General features: G+C 37.2%; 1 protein-coding gene across 6 annotated transcripts in view; it reads right to left on the reverse strand.

The window, feature by feature from the left end:
- The window catches only part of BANP (BTG3 associated nuclear protein), a 152,565-nt gene that overhangs the window by 90,222 nt on the left and 39,783 nt on the right, over window positions 1–22,560 (reverse strand). For all 6 annotated transcript variants that reach the window (XM_056360665.1, XM_056360664.1, XM_056360663.1 and 3 more), the window contains one exon: window positions 11,706–11,945. In XM_056360665.1, coding sequence (XP_056216640.1) covers window positions 11,706–11,945 — 240 coding nt within the window. The remainder of the gene's footprint in view (window positions 1–11,705; window positions 11,946–22,560) is intronic.

Genomic DNA, 22,560 nt, shown 5'->3' on the forward strand with positions numbered 1-22,560 from the left:
CAAACACTAAAATATTCAAAAAATCTGAACTTTTCCATGAAATTTTCAATTGTCAGCTTTTCAAGAAAAGAGATGCCCTGTTTTCCTAGGTACAGGAGATATGGTTAAGGAGGATTTCTGCAAATAAGATTCCATAGAAAAAGATTATTCTACTGTACTCTTCTAATAAGTTATAATAATATGTAAACCTCAAAATTCCATGCTAATCAAATCCCTTTCTACTTTGTCAGTAGGAACTCAACTCTATACCAGAGATCACAAGGAGTCTTATCTTGGGTACCTTTATGACAAAACACATAACTGCTAATTTTACAACTGCTTTACAACAAATACCTAGAAATTGGTTACCTACAGTAAGAAAGTTAAATCTGTCAGGACAAGAGAGTAAGGAAATGCATAAATATCACTAAAAATATAACTGGAAAAGCCAGGCATGTACAACAAAACACTTCAGATGTGAAAAATGTCAGTGAAGTCAGTGACCTTAAGTGTGAGCATGTGATTAGACAATTTAGGGAACAAGGACTAACTTTAGGGACACCAAAAAATTGTTTCTTCCAGGAGTGTGTTGCTCATATTGCATAATTCTCCTGGCTTCCAGATGCCATCATGATGTGCATCTTATATAAATACACCCATCAGCACATTAAGGAACCAGACTCTAAACATTCTATTTTCATACCTTTTACTGGTATGGTAACTGGATATAGAAATGGATTCCAGATAACTGGAACACAAGTGAGACTGTGGACATAGATTTCCGCAGACTGAACTGACATCAGCCTACCAGCACCCCTTTCCCCCGAATCCCAGCTGTTACAGGTCTCACAATGACCAAGACACCACCTGTCCCTAACCATAACTGCTAGCAGCTCCCTGAGTGCATGAACAGGACGGCTAGAGGTAACACCCTCTCACTCATTGCTTCCCTTTTAGAATTAAAATCTGCGTGTTAGCTACTTCAGGAAAACTAACCACTTAAAAGAATGTTTTCTCATCTCAGCTCCCAAAACAAAGCCAAATTCAAATTAAGTATCTGCCTGGTAGGAATACTTTCCGGGATCAAAAGGGTGCATTTTGATGTACCAGCATCAAAGATCAGAAGAAATGTTAAACTACATTCAGCAACTATTTATAAAATGCTAATTACACTGTTTAGACAATTTGCTGATTACAATCTTATGCAAATAGAACACTACAGCGTTTAGAAGAACTGGCAAGAAAGTTTTCCTCAATAATGTCAAATTACTCTAAAACATCGAAGAAGCATTTCAGAAATGAACTTGTTTTAAATATCTACCAAACACAAAAAGTGTTTGCACATATAGGCTTGTGTCTCAAGTAACAAATTAAAGTGAAAGTGAATTATTCACTGCTTCAGTTGTTACAACTTTCTCTGTCAACCTGAAGCTGCAGATCCGATGACTTGGTCTATGCAGACAGATGGCTGTAACCACATCTATTTTTCACATTTGTCTCAAGCATACCAGGTCAAAGACACACTGCAGGAGACCATTCACCTTTTACAAGAGGTTCGTAGAAGTATTTCTGCTTCAAGCAAAATACATGGTGTCCAACACCCAGACAGTTTTTTGCCTTTTTGTTGGGTTAAAAAAAAAAAACAACAACAAAAAACCCAAAAAAAAACAAAAAAAAACACACAAAAAAAAACCCCACATACAAAAAAAACCTCACAACGACATTGTAAGAACACAGTACAACCCAAAAGGCATGAGGTTTCTCTGTTCTTGCTCTCTGTAAACCATAGACAGAATGTCTTGCATTTTAGAAGCTTTAGATCTTTAAACCAAACATTACATGAGCAAAATAAGCACCTTCTTGACGCTCATATGCAGATCTGGCTCAGATTTCATTATTTCATTCTGGCAATGTGCTGTTCTCAAAAGAAATAATAACTAGTATTCCATTATCAGAATACTTAACATGTAATTTTATTTTATTAGAAGTTAATTTGTCCAGATATTTCATTAATATTTCCTAGTATTTATTTAGAATATTTGCCTGAATATTTCATTTTTAACAAATCACGGAGCCAGAGGAAACATGAAGTTACACATTATTTTAAATGTCCTTGTTCTACAAGTTAAAAGGACACATGAAGGTCTACAGGACCCTACCAGAAGTTGTTTGTTTTTTAAAAAAAAGTAATTAGCGTCTAGAATCTCCAAATTCCACCAACGTATCCTCTTCTAAAACAGAAGAGCTCCTACATTCAGACACATCTTATCACATTTCTGGAAAACCAGCCCGTCTATTTTTATCTATTTTACCAAGAGCAGAACCTGGTTTATTTTGACTCCTCAAGAGACAGCCATAAGCACGCAAATAATGCCATCTAGTGGAACGTCAGATTTACCAGTCTGGCAAGAAACACCCGCATTTTTATCCGTGCATGTGTATGTTTGCTCAATCTCCGACTCCCTCGCAGCGCACGCCAAGTGCTACAAAAGGTTAGCAGAACTGCAGAACCAGAGATATGCTGTGAAATCAAAGCGAGCAAATCACTCACTACAGAACTAGAGTATTTCTGACGTTCCTGGTTGCACACTTTGATTGAGGTGAGCTCCATATGGGTTTACAGCAACAGCCGTAAGGCGTTCCCGTAAGGATCTTTTGATCACATTTCTCCGATGGTGACAGAATATCAACAGCTGCATAAATGTAACTGTTTAATAACCAAATTATCAAAAACATGAAGTGTCTAACTCATTAAATGAATCCATCAACTCCACAAGAAAATAATTCTAGAACAAATCAGAGGCTTTGTAATCTGAAAATAGAAAACTCTTCATGTCAACCAGTGCAGACTTGCTACAGTTCACAGGTTACGTGAGAGGTACTCCAGTACAATGATACCGGACAAATGACATTTGCTTCTATCTTTCCCCCCATTTTCAAAACACATAGCTTGCTCTAAAAAACATCTTGCAAAAATCCAAAGACAGAGCAAATAAAACAAGATACCTTGAAAAAAGATGTATGTTCCATTTCCTCCCAAAATGTATACATTCATGCAACATTTAGATCTCAGTAAGAAAGCAAAATTGCATACTTCATATACTATAGCTGTACAGATAAAAATTGCAGTGGCAGCATTCCATACAGACTGCACAAGCATTTTTATCTGAAATGGCTTTTCATGAAGATTAGGACCTAAAGACTCCGACGATCATTTCACTTACCCAGCCACTAACAATCTCCTTCCAAATAAAACACCTAATGTGCTCATGATAACTATTACCTTCTTTTTGCATAATAAAAATGCACTTACAGGACATTGTGCTTTTAAGTCTTCAGTTAAATTTACCTTTTAGTTTTGCACATTCAAAATGTGAGAGCATTCATTTACGATCACAGTCAGCAAGCAAAGATCTCACTATTTCTTTTACTCGCTGGGAGAAATAATCCCACAAGGCTTATCAGACATCATTCTGTTTTGGAATGGAACATACCTAAGTATATGATGTGTTTATTGCCAAAGGATCAACTTACTGTTTGAAATCACAGTCTGATGCTCAAAACAAATGGAATCACCTAAATTGAAGCAATAACTTTGATCGAAATAAATACTTCTGATTTTAAGGAGCCGCTGCCAGTAACCACACATCAGGCCATTTTTGATAGCCACAGTTTTACAGAGAGGTTGATTAAACAGCTGTTTGTCTTTCAGACAGCAGCACAATGTGATCTGACAGAACCAGCAGCAGAACCGATGGAAAAAGGAGGGTTGTTGCTTTAACCACCCCCTTCCCGAGACATCGCGTTACATAAGCCCTCGCCGCAGTGCCTCGGGAGCCCATCTGGATGGCAAACACCACCACACGTGCCGCCAAGAAAAACTCACTTATGAATCAACAACGAAACTTTCTCCCCTTCCGAAGGAGCTTGTGGGTTTGGAAAAGACTGGCACGACAGAAACCTGAACGCTGCGGGAATTTATTTACATTTTACTTGCAGTCAGCTTGAGGCATCTCCTCACTTCACTTCTTAACCCTTGTGAAATGAAGAAAAGAAAGTTCAAAGCCAGGAAAGGAAAAACTATGCAACTTTCTGGAATTCCGTTCATGAGATTTTGTAAAATCACAGCTCTCCTTGCATGCAGCAATGCATTTTCCAGATGAACGTACATTATTTTTGCGCTGATCAATCTGTGTTTGGTGGCTGAGCTGCTTTTCCTCTCAAAATGTCAGGGATCAAATACTTTCTTAGACTCTTCGTGTCTTCTAAAACCACACTGCAGAAGTTCAATTTTGTCATTTATAGGCCTTCGATAGCAAAGAAAATATTTCTTGTCCGGAGTCCACTGAAAGTTCATTAGAAGATTTTATTTATGCAGGAATTGAGCCCAAGTGACACCCGGTAACCACCAGCCTCCTCTGTAGATGGTGAGAGGAAAGCATGCTCTGCATCCTTCTGAGTTAGATCCTAAAGGGACGCCATCACTGTACACTGGAGTAACTACCCTGCCAACAGTCGTAACACTGGAGAAGTTTCACGCGTGGAAGAATCAGCCCAAAGCAAACAGCGATTAGTTCAACTGTGGTACAAAGAGTCCTCCATTTCACTTGTCACTTCATAGCTCATATGGATCTACAGTATTGATAAAGATGATCCTTGGACATCACACTCAACGCATCAATTATAAACGGTCCAATACTGCTTGCTGACATCAGGGCTGGGGGCTTGTTAATACATGAATATGTAAAGAATCCTGAAACCTACACAAGACTCCCTTGATTTTCACTAGAAAGAAACAGCACTTGCTCAACTAAATTATTGTATTTGTAGCAGTAGCTTTCCCAATGCGCGCATCTTTCTTACAGATTACGCATCTTGCCCCTTTTTTCATTTTACAGTCCAGAAGCAACATTTGAAGTCATTGGGAAAACTGCTTTCATGCTCACAGACTTATCTGAATGTTTTCAGCTGCCTCAAGAAGCGAGGACCAGCACACTTCAGCATGTATTTTAAATAAGTCCAGCCAAAGCAGAAAAGTATTGACAGGATGGAACAACTGTGCATCAGCTGGAATGAGATGGTCCAAGTGACCTAATGCATTAGTTTTCTTCTTTCTGTAGAGCCTATGAACTCACAAATGCTTGACAGCACATCACACACAGTCAAGTTACATGCAATCACAGTTGCAACTGAGAAGCTAAGCAGCTGCTTACGTTCAAGAATGGAAAATTAAATTCACCGCTTGTATCACGCAAAAACAACCAGAGAAGTGTGAGAAGGAGAGAGAAAACAATTTATTTTACTTCCCAAGATTGCTGCCTTTATTTCAGTTTATTAAACAGTAACTGGCCAGGAAAGTAATTGAAATAAACATAAGTGCCCAGGAAAGAAGAAAACAACAGCCAGCATTAAATTACAGTGCTTACATAAAGTCAGTAAGCAAGTGCCAGCATTGATGCCATTTATGAGAACTGCGGTACTGAGATAAACTCAATGGGTTCTCATATTATCTTCTTGCCTAGCCTCAAAAGAGGTTATCGCTTCCCTCCATGTGGCAGCATTTAATTGATTCACAAAGCAGCAGCTATTTGGAACTGAAGCCAGACTTTCACAGCTCTGTGCAAGACAACATGTTTGAAAAAAGCAGCACTGCTGCATCACAAGACCTTTCCCGAGGGTGCTGTACAAAAAAAAAAAAAAAAAATTGCTTTCTGGATATGAGAAAGGCACGAAAGAAATGTGTTCTTTCACTTCTTTCCTTTAAAGATGTGCTGAACTCTCAAGACTTTGCTTCTCACTGTCTTCTTGAGTACGAGATAGTTCAACACCTCTGCAAGCTCTCCCTCCTCTCTTCCCAAGCTCTGCCCCTAACACCAGTCACCATGCTCATGGGCTTCAGAATGAAGCACAACGCAGCTTTTCTGAAATTGTCAGATGGAAGCGGCCCACTTGCTAAGATTCAGAGTAGAAGTTTCGACTAGTGCACCACTCAGGAGAACCTGCTTCCACTCCCCCTCTGCCACAGACATGAGGCTGCAGAATTGGGTAAATTCTTGTCCGCTTATACTCGGCCCTTCAACCTGTAAAATGAAGTTTGTCCTACCTCTGAGCCGTGACCTGGCAGTTGAGAAGAAATGCACTACAGCATCTGGTAATGCCACAGTCTTCAAAGGAAAACGCCGAAGCAAATTTTTACTTCCAAAAAGCTACAGTCCATAGTATTTGTTACTAGAAGAAGAAAATGTTGGCAAGAAGTATTTCCAGGGACCACAAGATTAGCTCATCCATGTGGATACAAACCACGCAACTTCTTGTCAGACTACTATAGCTTGGAAGATTAGTTAATGTCCTATATAATGAGGAAACAGAAGCATGGGTTAAACCGAAACATCAGAGATCCTTAACAAATTACTAGCTTGAGCACTGCAACTAACCCATTCCTCTTCCCTCCAAACCTCAAGAGCATCCAGAACATGACTGATTCTTCAGTTAGCTAGTCTGTCAAGGGGGGCAGACTGAAACAACAATTAGCAATGTAGTCACAACAATCTAAATTACATAAAGGCATCAATTTCTAGTGCTGATGAAATATTGAAGAGAGAGGACAAAATGGCAATTGGAAAAAATTCCATTTTTTCTTGAAGATCTCCAACAGTCTCCTGATGAAATCCAAGGTCTAGATGCATGACTACAATTGCTGATAATCAAGACTTGTAGCAACCACTGTTGTATCTAGGTGTAACACTGTTTTAAACCACTCTCTATATACTATACAGTTACTAAGTAGTACTATATTCAGAAACGAGACACGCAAAGCCCAGAATTATAAACAGGAAATGAAAGGAAGACACAGAAAGTGTGTAAAAGTAGTACACAAAGATTAGAAAGGAAAAACGGATATAAAAAGGAAAAAAGTATACTTCATAAAAATACAGCAGTAAGTCTTTTAAAGTGGAAAAATAAAAAAAAAAACCCACAGAAAATACTAAATCCATTCCGTATTTATGGTGTATATCTTCAGTAACTGTTTATATAAAACATGCTATATAATGGCAACAGTCTGCAGTATCTCACAAAACAGATCCACTGGTGAGAAACATCAGAGCTAACAGTTTCTCTGTGAGAAGCAACTTACAACTCTTCCTCCAGTATTTAAAAGCAAGGTAATGTTCAAGAAAGATGGAACAAAAGTGTGGTATACTCATTGTTTATCCCACACGCTTATTAAGATCAAAATCTTCATTAAAAGCAAATGAGAAGCTGAAACAGTAGTGACTTACTGTGATCTGCAGATTTTACATGACTCAAATTAGCAGCTTAAAAACTGGCCCAACCTGCTTTATGTTTGGGTTATGTGCATGAATATATATATACAGACACTGATCTAACAGACATACGTTACACAATCAGGCAGGAGTCAAATGTGTTTCCTATTAAACAAATGCGGGTGGTCTGCGTCTCAAGCAGTATTGTGTCAATGAGTACAGTGCTTAATTCTGTTTGAGCCGCCCTCTGAAGAGGACATGGCTATATTTCATTCCTCCATCAATGTATATTAACATCTCCATCTAGTACAGTAGAAAAGCAGTCCCATCTTTACTGGAAGCAGTATTACGACACAATAGAAACACCAAGCTTTGATTACAAATTTCTTTCTATTCTACATTTTAAATTGCATCTTAAGAAGTCAAGTTAAGTGCCATTTGAAACAGAATATACATCATTTACCATACAGTTAAAAATCAGACTTTACATAAGGTCTTTTCAGGTCACACTTTTTTCCTATGTTATTTAAATGACAGGGATGCATACTGGATGGAATAAATGTTAACTCGTGAACAGAAATCACAAAAAATTCACTCTATGAAGTAGTCTTGGAAGCAGATGGAAAAATTCAAGAGAATAGTACTAAGCTGGCTCTAACAGTACTCGGTCATCTTGCACCATGGTGCCCTCCCCTCTACAGGTACTGCAGGTTTTGGGGTGGTTTGTTGTTTTTTTTAAAAAACAATCATGTCCCTAATATGAGAGTTATTTCAATATGCATAAATAGTTCCCTGAGCAACAGACAACTGTATGTCGCCCAAAGAGGATTTCTGGTGTCCAATTATACAGCTGAACTAAGGGTGCAGGTTCCCCTTAATTAAAAATCAATCAAATTTTAAACTCTTTCCTCCACTCAACCACTCATTCTGCATGTAATTTGTAGGTACTGATCTTCTATCCTTTTGTCATAATTAGGCAAAACTGAGAATTATATTAAAAATGGACTGGTGAGAGCCTGCAAAAAACCTATGTGCAGATGCAAGAGGCTTTCACAGAAATGACACACTAACAAAGTTACACACACAGGAAATAACTAATGTTATTTTGTTTCCACTTAATTATTTTAAAGAATAAGAACTATTGATAGACTCTTCTTTTATGAACTTCAGAAATCCCCTCTCACTTTATTCCAAGACAATATGTAAAAGCATTCTTTGTGTTATCAAGTTTTTTATAAATGCGAAATTCTGAATTTGGAAATCTGTTTTTCTCAAACTTGTTTATGGAGATTGCTATAAAATCCCAAAAGAGCTAAACCTGTATTTTCTGTAACACAAAGAAAATTACAACTGTGGATGTTCTTGTATCCTATTTCACCAGAAAACGTCTACATTTTTAGTAGGGCTGAAGTAATGAGCTACTTAATGACATATAGTATGTTTAAGTCATTTTGGTTTCTTGCCCAAAAACTCTCTTCAATACCACTGCCACCCCACAAGCAAATTTATACCACAAGAGAAAATGTATACTTCCAAAGATAAACTTTCATCTCTCTTGCGGTAAATTTTATGTAGTGTATCAAGAATTTCTAATAAACATAGATCTCTTCATTTTTTATAGTTTTTCCATATTACACAAAATATTCTCTCTATTAAATACAGATTTGGTTGGTGTTTTCTTCTCCTAGAAAAAGCAAGGAATCTCTTTCCACTGACAAACTTGAAGAAAATTGAAACAAAAGGCAAAATAAAATCCTTTATATTGGCTTGAGCTTTTCTAGCTATGATTGGCAAATGCAAGGCTGATGACATTAGATTTTTCATTTAAGTTTAAAGTAATGCATCGAAGTATTACTGCTCAGAGCAGAAGCAAACTACATTGTTAGGACAACAACCTAATTTAGTTCCCATGCTAGCACTGCACTCAGTTTTTGGTAGATTTTATGGAACAATACTTCACCAACAAAAAAACCCCACATGGTCTGTGGACTGGTAAAGCAAAATGGATATGGCATGGCAAGGCTCTTCCCAGTACCTCTGTGACAAACATTAGGGATGAAATCGTGGCACAGCTGAACGCAACAGGAGTTCTGCCACTGAACTGAACATGGCCAGAATGTCATCCTTGAAAGTTGTAAGTCATTCGTATGCTCACTCACATCATAGCAAATTCATAAACAGGCTATTGAAATCAAATTTCATTCCAACTTAATCACTCACAGCGGTGACATACGAGGTTATTACATGAAGTCATCATTTCTGAACCAACGTTGTTACTATTAAGTTTGCTGCTTCATCAGGTTTATATGGATTTTCTTCATTTGTTGCCACAGGATTCTTTGTCATTGCCAATACCAAATCTCAATAACCATTAAGATTTAGGTACCCAAAAAGGTAAACTCTGGCCAGATTCACACTGGTGTGTTTTTTTCCAGAAGGCGCACACAATCCCTGGTTTGTTACAGACTGGTTCCCAAAAGAAAGCAACGCACTAGTCAACACGAAGAAGAAAAACATACGTTTCCGATACCTGGATCCCAAACCTTCCGAACAGTGCTTATGACAAAGAAGCAGACAGTAATTTCTGTGCTCATCATTCAGAATGCTGCTGCTTACCATCTACTGCTGTTACATTTCTGCCATTGCAGACCTTTGCCAACTGCAGGGATCACTTCTATAATCCAATTTCTTCATGGCCAGAATGCCTCATAAAAATGACATAATCCCTAGTTCGAGCGTTCAGTCACACCAGCACATTCTTTCCCCGTGCTCACACTTTCAAAAACCTGTTCTTCCTACACAGACAGTTATAAACTCAATCATTTGATTTGTACTCACAGATTTCAGCAATGGGGAAAAGGACTGTTAGTGACTTGCTTTAGCATTGAAGAAAGATTCATTTCTTCATGTTTTTAATAACTATTGTCAACAAACATCTAAGTTTTAAAAATACAATGGAACAAGATCATTTACATTGATGAGATCGATAGATAATGGTTTTGGAGATCCAAATTACTTTGAATCATAATCTCCCTTAAAAATACATACCTAATGTATTTACAGTAGAAGCCTGAAGTCTGCTTCAGGTACATAATGAGACAAAAATTGGCCTAATGCAGCAAACTGAATAGGTTAGTTTTGCCTATCAATTTCCCCGAGACAGCCAGCAAATTACTAGAAAAAAAAGCAGGTCAGTAGGACAGTATTTCCTCAGCTCAGTTCAGTAGCAAGAAAGCACAGCAGTCTCATCATCAAATATTCTTCACATTTTCTTCCACATAACTATCACACACATTGCCCTAACAGAAGCATAAAAACAAAACATCAAATTCTTCAAACACCATTCAAAATAAGCTCTCTCTGGCTATGTTCTTACAGCTTAATTGGCATTCCAAATTGGCAATTGCATACAAAACACTCTAGTATAACAAATTATTCCCACTCTACTAATCCATTGGTGACCTACATAAGATGTGACTATAAAGAATCTTTTAACAGTAAGATCAACTGGTATATTAAACCCTAGCTCAATTAGTAAAGTTGGTCATTTTTAGACTCTGTCCTAATTCCACACTAACATTTAAATTTGTTTCCCCTCTACATGCATTGCAAAGGTACCACGCAAGAGCTGTAACACTTGTGTCAGATGCCTGGCTCTTTGCAAGGCGTCCATCTACCTGCTTTACTGGAAAATATTTACACCATAGCTCATGGAACAGACTTGGCTGTCCTCAACGTATCCACTGAGTAATCCTCTACTAGAAGTCACCTTATTAGAGCAAGCTGCGTATGTACAGATTCTTCTGCACTCAAAACTAGTGGCTACGCTTACTGTATTCTATACGCAACACACGCTTGATTCCTTTTAAATTGACAAGAATTGCATCTTCAGTACAAGTAATATCTGTTCATTACTGCATAACAGTTTAATAACCAAAAGCCTTATGCCACTGGAGCAGACAGAAGTACATTAGCATCATACGCATTCCCGTTATGAATAAACAGACTCTCCTTTAATAGAGATGGCAGATTTCCTCTATGTCAATGTCAGTTAGCCTTTTGAAATAGTACACATAGATGGGAAGTAAAAAACGTAAGATTCGAGGCCATACTGTTTTGAACACATCAACAATATTTAAATTTATGTGTTTTACTATTCATTCCATTAGCTGAGAAAGTTATATTTCTCTGATACTTACTACACTTGGTGTGCTCACAGCTTGTAGTTACAAAGAAAACTGAACTCAGATTTTAAGATTGAAGAGTTTCTGATGAACACCCACAACAAACTAAATTAAATCAGCCCACTAGGATTCTTTACTAAACAAAAGTTAACAAAACATCTGTCTGGCAAGAACAATACATACCCCATTCTTACAAAATTTAGTTTAACTGCAAGTAGCAGACAGTTTCTGCCTTATTTACACCGTATAAGTTCAAAAGTTTCAGTATTATACTCACAGCGAATTCCATAAATCATGAGAGGATCAAGTTGCTTCTTCCCATGCTTCCCCTGGCCTGAAAGGTTGGAGATGGCCTGAATTTCCCGATGGAAGAGATAATCAAGCAATGTCAGTGCCATCTTCTCGGCTGTGCGGCAGTTCGTGCTGATGTGCAGCATGTCAGCAGGGGTGATGGGGCAGCGGACCCGCATCTCAGGATTATTTTCATCTCCAAGCCACGTCCCATTGGGGTAATCCTCTAAAAACAGAGATTGTGGAAATTCTAGTTGTGGCACAGAATGGAACAGTCAGGTTCAAGTTACAGTCAACATTTCTTAAGCTATCAGGAGCTTTTCCAGTTTTCTTCATAGTCTCCATAAACTTCTTTACAAATTAGCATGACTAATAAGCTCATAAGATTTGCTGCAGATAAAAAAATTATTCTCAAGTTCACACCAATGGTCCACAACAGTTACTGCCATTAACATTCTGGCCTACATGGAGAATCAATGTAATTAGTCCAGATGTTTAACTCGCTCTCAGATATCTTTTCAAAATACCTCATACTAGACGCCAACAGCTGAAAGAGCATGCTATATTCACAGTGTTCTCATTCATCAAGTCAGTCATCCCCTAAAAATTAAGATTATTGCAACCACATAATATTCTTAAAAGTATAGCTACTTTCAGGAAGCTAACAGCTTTGAACCACATTTTTCCCCAAAAGCATCAGATTAAAATGACTGTAAGCAAGGTTATAAATTTAAGAAATTATAATCAATAGTGAACAGTAACTCTTTCAACCACCTAAAAGAGTATTTCAAGCAATGACAATCATTCAAAACATAGCCAGAGATCCCAATCAAAATACTGGTCTTTCTTCGAATTTACTGGCCAGTAGCCTGCATTATTTCCTAAACAACCCGTTTAACCAAGGAAGAGGCCCAGCATAAAGATAAGGAATCGACTGCTAATCATCTGCTAAGTGCATATTCCCTTCTATCCAGGTATAAGCTCATCAGCAGAACCGTGCCTAACTTCTCTTGTGTATAGACACACAGACACATTACGTATATAAAGAAGTTTTTTGATTTCTGTCCCAGCCTCTCAGCCTGGTGGGAAAAAACAACCTATTATTTTTAAGAGGAATACTAAGCCCTCGCTGGGAATTCATCTTTGCAGACAATGTCAAAAGTTAGTGAATTCAAGACTAACCAGAAAGCAGAACAGAGTTCATAAGGATGACCAACCCCTACTGAAGTGGAGGATGCAACACAGGACCTAGGAAGAGACTCTCATTCCAGATAAAATCAAAGTTTCCAGTACGCATCTTGACAACGCTAATAGGAATTGGATAGAACATTCCAGTACTATTTCAATGTTCACTGACACAGACCATTTGGATTTGATTTCTGTGTTTGCTCAACTTTGTGGTGTAAAACAAAGCTTCCTGACTTAGGAGTCCCACAGCCCTTCCACACCAGAGCTTTACAGTATTTCATTGTTGTTTCACACGCTTTCAGAATGGCAAAAATGTGAACAAGTCATTCAATTACGTGATTCATTTTTCATCAAATGCATTTAGCGTTTCATGGTATATACAAAGTCACAAACTCCTGGTTTCCATAACTCTTCTAGGCAGAAAATAGGGTGACAGAGTTCACACAGATGAGCCTATCCTTTTCACATTGAATGGGACCCCTGAGCAAGCAGCATGTGTATTTCCAGGTACTGGCATAGGCTAAGCAGCCGGCATTTTACTAGACTACAAGCCAAAAGTACGCGATAAAATATAACATAAAAGCAACTGAAACACTAAAAAACATTCTTCTAATATGACCTTTGGGTTGAGTCATACCACATGTCAGATGCGAGTTTATTGCATTGAATAACAACCGTATGAAGCAAATGTTAGATTATGCAAGACTGATATCATCATAAACATCAGATTAACAACTACGATATTTACAAAGAAAAATATTTATTGCTCATGTACATAGCAGCTAGTCCCTCGAACTTTTTTCTGTTGCAATCAGAACTTAATGCTCTGCTTTGAATATATTTTCATACACTCACAATCTTTTTAATACTTTTTTTTCTTATTTAAACCTTACTTTTTATCCTGAACTATGTAATAGGGCATACTAGATGTTTTCTGCTCACAGTACCAGGTGCCATCTGAAAAATAAGGTGGTTCGGATTAATTACGACTTGTTTTGAATGCCACTGTGTCTGGCCTCACCACAAGTCTGGTTAACATTATCAGGGAAAACAGCAGTCTGTTCCTGAAGATAAACTGACTGTTTTATAAAAATTTGGGCAGAGCTGGCAAAGCAAAAACACCTCTGGATAAATGTGTAAGTTCTTCAAAGAAATTCTAGGAAGCCTGAGTAAATGACTCTACATTCTATCAAAACCTCACTTCCTTACCAGTTCACAGAATTACTATTAGACATAAGAGTTACTACTTAAGGAACACCTTTCACCTGCAGTCTCGTTTAACAAATGCGATCAACCTACTACACGCACCAAAGATTTTTTTTTTCTATTTGCAAAATAATGCTGCTTTTTTTTCTCCCACAGCTGGCACAGAGTCTAGAACATACTGTTTTTACCACATTCAACTTTTCTTTTATTGCTAACAGCCTGGAAAAAAGACACTATCTTGTTATGCTGACCTATGGACACAAGCCCCACAGAATTACCTCTTGCATTTTCCTCCTGCTTTAAAAGCTTCAACAGAAAGGCAGTTTGCTTTACAATGATTTTACATTAGAGTGGAAAATGCAAGACTAAAGTTAACCGTGACTCTACTGTCTCACTACAGCTACTTGAGGGCACAAAAGCTAAACTACTCCTTATCTTATGTAAAAATAATTCCTACCGGTCTGCCAACACATCTAGCACTTTGCATAGAGCAAATTTAATGAGACTGGCACCGAAAAAGAACGGTGAAGAGACGAAGTAGAGGGAGGGAGGCAGAACTACACTGAACAAGTCGTGTGGTATGGGTGAAGACAGACTGAATAAGGAAAGAGAAAAAAAAACACGGACTGGGAGTTTGATGGAACTTCTCCCTAAACAATTGAATACATAAATACTATTGATTAAAGCTGCATCATTTGAAGCTCCTAGCACTCAAATATCCTCTTATGCTTACTGAAATGTGTATTTTATCCTCACTTTACATGTATTATTAGGCATTATACATAATATCTAGATAGAATCTAGATGAGTCAAGTTATTTAGTACATACATTGTAATAGCCAGATACCAAGTCAGGAGGCATTGTACAACCATACACGGCTGCTTCCATTCCTTAAAGACTAGTGAAACACAAATAACATGTGAAGGACTGGGAATGAAGAACACAATCCAAAAACACTTTTCGTAAAAATAAAAAAGCACAAATGCACACACTACTTCAGTTAATCACAGCTTTTCGCTCATTTTGCCCTGAAGTATTTTCCTTTTGTTAATTTTCCTAATGGCCTTGCTGAAGTTTGAATGCACTTTGAGTGCTATGTGGAAAGGTACTTCCTTGTGTTTCTTTACATCAAATATTACATCATGAGAGAAGTGGCTCTTGATCATTTCTACTTGTAGTGTTAAAAGTCCTGATATCTAAACCGATTTCCTCTCTGTACTCTGAAGCTCATTTCGATGACAGACTAATTCCTAGTTTCTCTTCAATGTTTTTCTCAGCTCAGAAAATCTGCCTTTATCTCCATTCTACTGAATCCAGAATTAGTTCACTTTTCAACACAGTTTTCAACTCTTTTTTTTTACTGTATTAAGTCCATTTCTTTTATCTCACAACACAGCTGACCATTCCTCTGTTTCAGCAGGGACACGCAAGAAGATGAGAGGTGACTGGGGCTGCCATGCAAACAAGCATTTCTATGGAAACAGGACCAGCAAGATTTAAGGTTAGTATTAAGAAAACCTATGTCAAGGAAACAAAATCCAGACAAGAGTTGCTATGGCTTTCGGACCCACTCTCAACTCGTGTATGTGTCTTCCTGCCCAGGGAGATGACAGACATTTCACTGGTACTCACATTTTTCCATTGGGATACGCTCCCCTAGACTGACACACGAACACTAGGAGTAAGAGCAAAAGCAAAGCTAGGCTCACTCTCTCGCTAGGTACCATCAGTCACTCCTTTAAAACTAGGAAAAACGAAAGGAAATGCCTGCCCACATAAACACTTAAATTAACATGTTCCGTTATTCAGAGTACTTGTGTTTCTTTTAATAACAAGCCTGCAAATGCCAGATTTGCACCCAGCAGAGAAAAATGACTGGTAGCTACAGTAAAGGCAGAAAGATGAATCAACCTTAAAATAAAAATCCTAACGACAAAAATGAACCCCCCTTTGTAAAGAAATTAAATAATATTTCAGCTGATGCACAGAAGATTAAACAATCTTTTTAAATAAACTTCTGTTCATTAGCCCAAGTCTTTTGCTACCCCAACAATTCACAAGGGTAGTGAATAACTGACAGTGACTACAAAGCACTGACTTTCAATCATTAAATGTAAGGAACAGGGTGATAATCAGCCTGTACATTAACCTACAAATCTAGCAATGTGATTTAAAGCTTGTGCTAAAAGGAAGGTTAGAAGATTGGCTTTAAAAAACTACATTCACCAAAACCTCCCACCAAAAAAGCAGTTAAGACACTGGGAGTTCTGGCAAAAGGAAGCATAGAACACACACAACTCCACAAACATCAGGAACCCCGAACACAGAACTGGAGTTTTTTGCCTGACCGTTCTCATGGGGGATAAAAAGGGTTTAATTTCCATGTAAATATAAAGGAAAGATAGCCAGAAGAATCTTATGCCTCAGGTATAATCTTCTGTACAACAGAAAGGATTTGGCTAACAGAGACATAGTTCAAGTTAACTTCTAAGCCCCTACAGTTAGAGGACTGGTACACTATTCAAGATATTCTGAAAATATATCCTGCGCTCGTGGTTTCTTCAGTTGTCTGACAGACAGCACACAGCATGAAAGAACCCTCTGGGCATGCAGTACCAAAGCATACTTGTCTCTGCAAACACTATAGTGTGCATAGAAGTCCCAGCATAATGTCAGCAAGATTGCTTAGTCTGTTAAAAATAAGACCTCTGTTTTAGTACATGGTTAAATCCATGAGAGGCAAAAAAGATTCATTTACTTTATGACTCATGGAAGGCCAGGGAATACATTTAACAGAAGCAGAAAATGAGGACTACTACATGATCATCTGTAACTTAAAATGATCAGCTAAAAAAAAAAAAAAAAAAACGAGATAAAACTGAGAAAATCCATGCACTTAGATGGCTTTTTAAAACCCTTAGAAAATGTTTCATATCAGAAATCAGATTTCCAATACCTGGAAGAAACCATTGTTCATGTTTGTTCCCAATAATCAAAAAATTTTAAAAAAAAATTACAAATCAAAGCAATTCAATTTCTATAGTTTTCTTTGGCCTTAACAAGCCACTGAAACTCCTGAAGTCTCAGCAAAGTCTTTGCATCAGCTATAAATAACATTGTTTTAAAGGTACAAGAGTTTGCTATTTAAATGTTCATTCTCGCTGTCTGTATCTGGTCATAAGGAGCTTGGCAGCAAAAGCAAAGTGCTGCAAACGATCATACAACATGTGAGATTTGATCTTACAGTGAACTGGAAAACCCTGTGAACAGGTAAGTCCGGGGCACGTACAAAGAGCAGCTTGGATTCACATTTGGAAAGCAAATTCCAAAAAGCACTATTTAATACTACTATCATAAAATGACTATTTCAGAAGCAAAGTTGAAGAGAATGTGTGACAATTATTTGGGAAAATATTATTCATCCTTTAATTAACATACTACATAGACCAGTCTTCCCTTATCTTCTCAAAAAATATTCATGTTTATGTTTCTAATTCTGTATTTCTGATAGTGTTAAACTGCAGTAAAAGGAATGCAGAGAAAGCAGATACAATACAAAACTATCATATATGGTGCCAAATATCGTATGTCAGTGTATCAAGTGGTAAGTTCACTGAATCAAATTCTAAATCAATGGATCATGCTGTTTTATTTATATCATTTAAAACCAGCTTTCATGGAGCTCTGTTCAAGACCATTTCACATACTTGGGAGACACTAAGGACAGTGTGTTTCCTTCTCAGCAACTTCAAAGCCTTGGCTTTAGCATAGACATTTTTAAAAATATCTGCTTTTAAAGCAGTATAGTAACGCTGAATGGGACATTCTTACACTACAAAGATGAGAGGTCCTGCTTTTTCTTCCTTCCATCTTAAAAATAGGACACTAACACTATTGTGAAAGATTTAAATGGATAACATAATGTGCATTAATGTTTTAGGAACAGATGCTCCTCTTGTTTGTACAGCAAGTCACAGATTAAGTACTTTAAATGTTGCCATAAACTGAATATGTGTAAGAACAGTATTATACAATATTCCTTACATCTTGAAGCACCTTGACTCTTGAAAGCAGTATCTAGCATTAAGCAAAATAACGCTCTCGTCATATCTCCTAGAGAAGTCTGCAAGTATCACAGTGCCCTTCGATAGCTTATTCTTTTTTTGAACAGTAAGTGTTCAACATTTGAGCTTTGGTGAACTGAACTGAAGCAGGTTTAAGTTAGTATTTTTTCTGTACATAAACTGCATTAAAAAGCAAATTCCATTTTTTAGCAATATTCTAGAGCAAGTTCTTGTCAAGTTTTTCAAAGTAAAATTCAACACCTTCAGAGGAAACATGAAACGCCTGATCACAGCAAAAGCAGTAAATGTATTTGGATATTATCCATTCTTTGCTTTCTGCTGTTTGCACTTGTTTCTTGACAAAATAGTACTTCATGTAAAATTCTGAAACTGCTACTAAGTGCAAGCTCAAGACCTACCAGAAAGTTATTTATGAACAGTGATCTTTATGCATCAGTCCCAAGCGGTTTCCCCAACAAATGAGAAACCACAAGTAAGCAACCGCCACACTTTTTGACAGTTTCCCATAAATCCAAGAGCGTAACATACTTAAATCGGAATCAAGCGTTGCAGAAGGCACTTTGTAAGTACAAAACAAATACAACATCCCTACCCAGGAATTTTACAATCCAAGAATAACACAGGAGACAATAGGTAGATTAGAGAGGCAGGCAGGTGACAACACACATTGAGCTTGTAGGCATTCCCAAAACAGACTGTATCTTAAAGTATCTTAAAAGAAATGTGTCTTAACTATGGCTAAGTTTTACATAAACACCATGAGAAAAGACAATTTTATTAGTGAGTATTGTGGACAGGAGATTGAGGGAAGGGGGTGTATATAGTTATAAGGATCGCCTCCCAGGGAAGTAGAAGAAAGCATAAAAGTCTCTGTGAAAAAATTACAAGCAAGGAAACCTGTCACCTATAGCTGAGGAAGTCAGAGCAACTCTAGGAGTGACTGGGGATGGCAAAGGGTCAGGTCTTCCTTGAGAACAAGGGTGCCACGGAGTAGGGAAAGGGATACAAGCAGAAGATGATGGGGTTAAAATGATGAGTTTGGAAAATCTTAACAGCTTTCTGAATGTAAGGCCGCAGAGGAGACCTCACAGTAAATAAGCCGGGAGGTAACTGGAGCCTGGACAAAAGAGTACTTTTCATCTGAGATGTTATCTATTCAGGACATAAAAGGTTCCATTTAAGCATTTGGAAATCTACTCACCCTTCTTAACAAAACTTACTCCTTCATCGTTACTGCAGCTTGCTTTTCTTTATCTAATGACAAAACTCTTCAGTTAAAAAGTTTAGACAAATATATTTGAGAATGTCAGAATACTTTCTAACAGATTTGTGGTGAGCATAAAAGTGCGTACAGCTGCCAGGTTATAGCTTAGGCAATTGAAAACCAACCCTTGACAGGATTACAGCCACATACCAGTACGAGAGAATTCATTAAAGTCAGAAAACAATATAGGTACTTAATATCATAGGTTTAAAACCTCTGTAATTTAAAACTAGTGTGGATCTAATGTTCTTCACGATACTATTTTTTGCAGTGGAAGGCAAAATCCAGAAGAACAATGTTAGAATGAATGTTGTCATGAGCAGAGACTATACACAAGGTCTTTCTTACCACATAATTAGCCAAGGGCCTAAAGAATCAATTCGCAAATTAAGTTCTGTGCAAGAAGGACTGAATACCAGCTGCATTTTAGGTTGTGGAAACCCAGTCTACGGTCTACTCTATCAGAGTCTACAGACCTCTATAAATGTACAACATTTCTGGAAAGCACAGAAAAGTAGTCTCCTCAAAATAACAGCCTCTTCTTTTCCTTATCTTACCACCCTGAAAGTGCAAGTAGTACAGTATCTGAAAACTGACGAGGAAAACAGAATCATGCCATCGCTTCATTTAGCACACACAATTAGTAAAAAATAAATTTCAGCATGTTTAGTATATAAAACTTAACGGCTCCCCCACTCCAAAACCGTACTAGTGAAGTTAATAAAATCTCTATCTGTGCTCTCTCTGCTTTACATAATACAGTGAACTGCACTGAGCTGGAGGGTGCCCATGACATTTAAGTCACGTAATTCTGCACAGCTCCAATACACCTGAGAAATACTGACTCCCTTCCAACCACAGCTGAACAGATGGACAGAAGTCACCGCATTAGAAACCATTTAACACACATCACAACTAAATACTCACAAATGGACAAAAAAGGTTTTTGTAACAGTTCCTGAAGATCTACAAAACCAGCATGTACATAGACATCAGGCCCAAACGATGTTTCAAAAATGTTCTTCATTAATCATTTGCTCATTTTTAAGCCTAATTAGAAAGTACAAGATTTAAAAAAAAAAAAAAAAAAACCACAACTTTGTTTAAACTGAGAATATGCTGTACTCCAAAACATACAGTAAGAACACATTCATGTCAAAATTAACTGGACTTTTAAAAGAGAAAAACACATCTATCACTTGTTGGCATTTACTTTAAACACTTCTTAGTAATATATATTTTTTCTTATTCCATTAAATGAGAAAGATGTGTAATCCATGGTGGGGGAAAATAAAAAACAAAGAGAGGACGATGAACAAGAAAAGTTCCCTGTATTTTTAAACACAGGTTTCCTCCAGATTAAAGAAAAAGCATACAGTGCATCAGGCGAATACAGCAAAAACATTAATTTTCATTATATTTACATTGGTTTTATCTACTAAAACCTTTCAAAAAATCAGCCTCTATCCAAATTCTTTAGATACTCACACAGTAAAATGGTTTGTAAGTTTGACAGGTCATGCTATAACTCATGGTAGGTCATTTCTTTTCTCCAGAAAACATTTCTGCTCAAACAGACATGTTCATGTATTCAGAGAATAACCACCACACAACAGACTTCTAAAAACGTGGGAACAGCTGTGTACTTCAAATTTCTAAAAGCCTCTTCAGAAAGAAAACATTTATATCAAAACACAAAGGTATACTTCCTGACGTAAACTGCTTAGCTGCATTTCTACCACGGTATGCGAGTTACCTCTATAGCTTTGAAGTTTCAAAAGACAGAGAGGGAAAAAAGGTTAACCAGACCTGAGATTTATTTAGTTGAGTGCACTGTGGGTAAGGACAGTTCCACAACTGTAAGAGTTGCTCTCCAAACACTTGTCCAAATCAGAACTCCTTAGCTAAAATTGTAACCAAGATAATTAAACAACATAAAAATCTCTGGTTTGAAACAATGACTCCCAGTTGAAGTGAGGACCTCTTAAAAGATCATCAACATACCATGTAAAAATACAAGATTTCTTACTAAATCAGAAAAATAAAGAGAAAAGAGATGGGCGATGATTAAGTCAATTAGACTTTACAGACAGCACTTACAATTAAATACTTTAGCACTGCTTATGCAGTTTAAATTACCGGAATAAAGCAGCTTGGACACAGTTTTATTTGGTAGGTTGCACGTTTGCTGCTTTAAGACCTTTTGGCTTTTTCACTTCTACTCTAATGTGAGTTCGGTAGTGGGTCACACGTGGGCTTCTTCATTCGGTACCTTGTTTCAGTAGGATTTAAATGAAGGCTCCAATCCAGATCTCCAGAAACCAAAGATTCAAAGTTAATCAATTTTAAAATGATGTCCCTTCCCCATTTAAACTCTGACAGGCTCAATGGCATTCAGTTCTTTCGAACAGTATTTCTGGAGGAAGAGATCTTCTTCAGTAAAACAGAGTTTTGAGCTTTGATCTTAGTATTAAATTACCCTCCCATTCGCAGAGAAGTAATTTTACAACTAAAGCACTAAACTTACACTACTGTTTATACCATCCATACCAGAAGATCCACTTGGGGTACAATAAAGTTAGAGAAAAGAAACACACTCTAACATATTCATTCAAAACAACAGCAGAGTAATCACTTTTGACAGTTATTAGAATCCATGGGGTAAAATTACACGTTAAATGAAAAAACACTATTTCTTAGTTGGCTGAATAAAGATACACTTGGTATTTTCTATGCCAAAAATATGACATAAATATAGTAAGTCACTTACTAGTAAGCCTTCTAGCCTATTTTAATTTTATTTTAACTGGTAATTCAACACTGAACAATTCTATTCTTGCTGAGTTTTATCTTCAATTGTGAAAGATTACTCCACTTTTAGAACTGCAGTCCAATGAATATGTCAGGTGTTGATATTTCTACTATCCCTATACAAAAGGACATTAATTATCCCGAAGTGAACTTTGGAAAAAATTCACAAAATTTCACAAAAATCAGAGATTCAGTATGTCTACATGCTTTCAGCTCATAAATACTACATCTTAAAATCAATGCTTGTCCGACCATTAACCCTATCTGGAAAACGGATGAGCGTTTT

This window comes from Falco biarmicus, chromosome 15, assembly GCF_023638135.1.
Source record: "Falco biarmicus isolate bFalBia1 chromosome 15, bFalBia1.pri, whole genome shotgun sequence".
Classification (NCBI taxonomy): domain Eukaryota; kingdom Metazoa; phylum Chordata; class Aves; order Falconiformes; family Falconidae; genus Falco; species Falco biarmicus.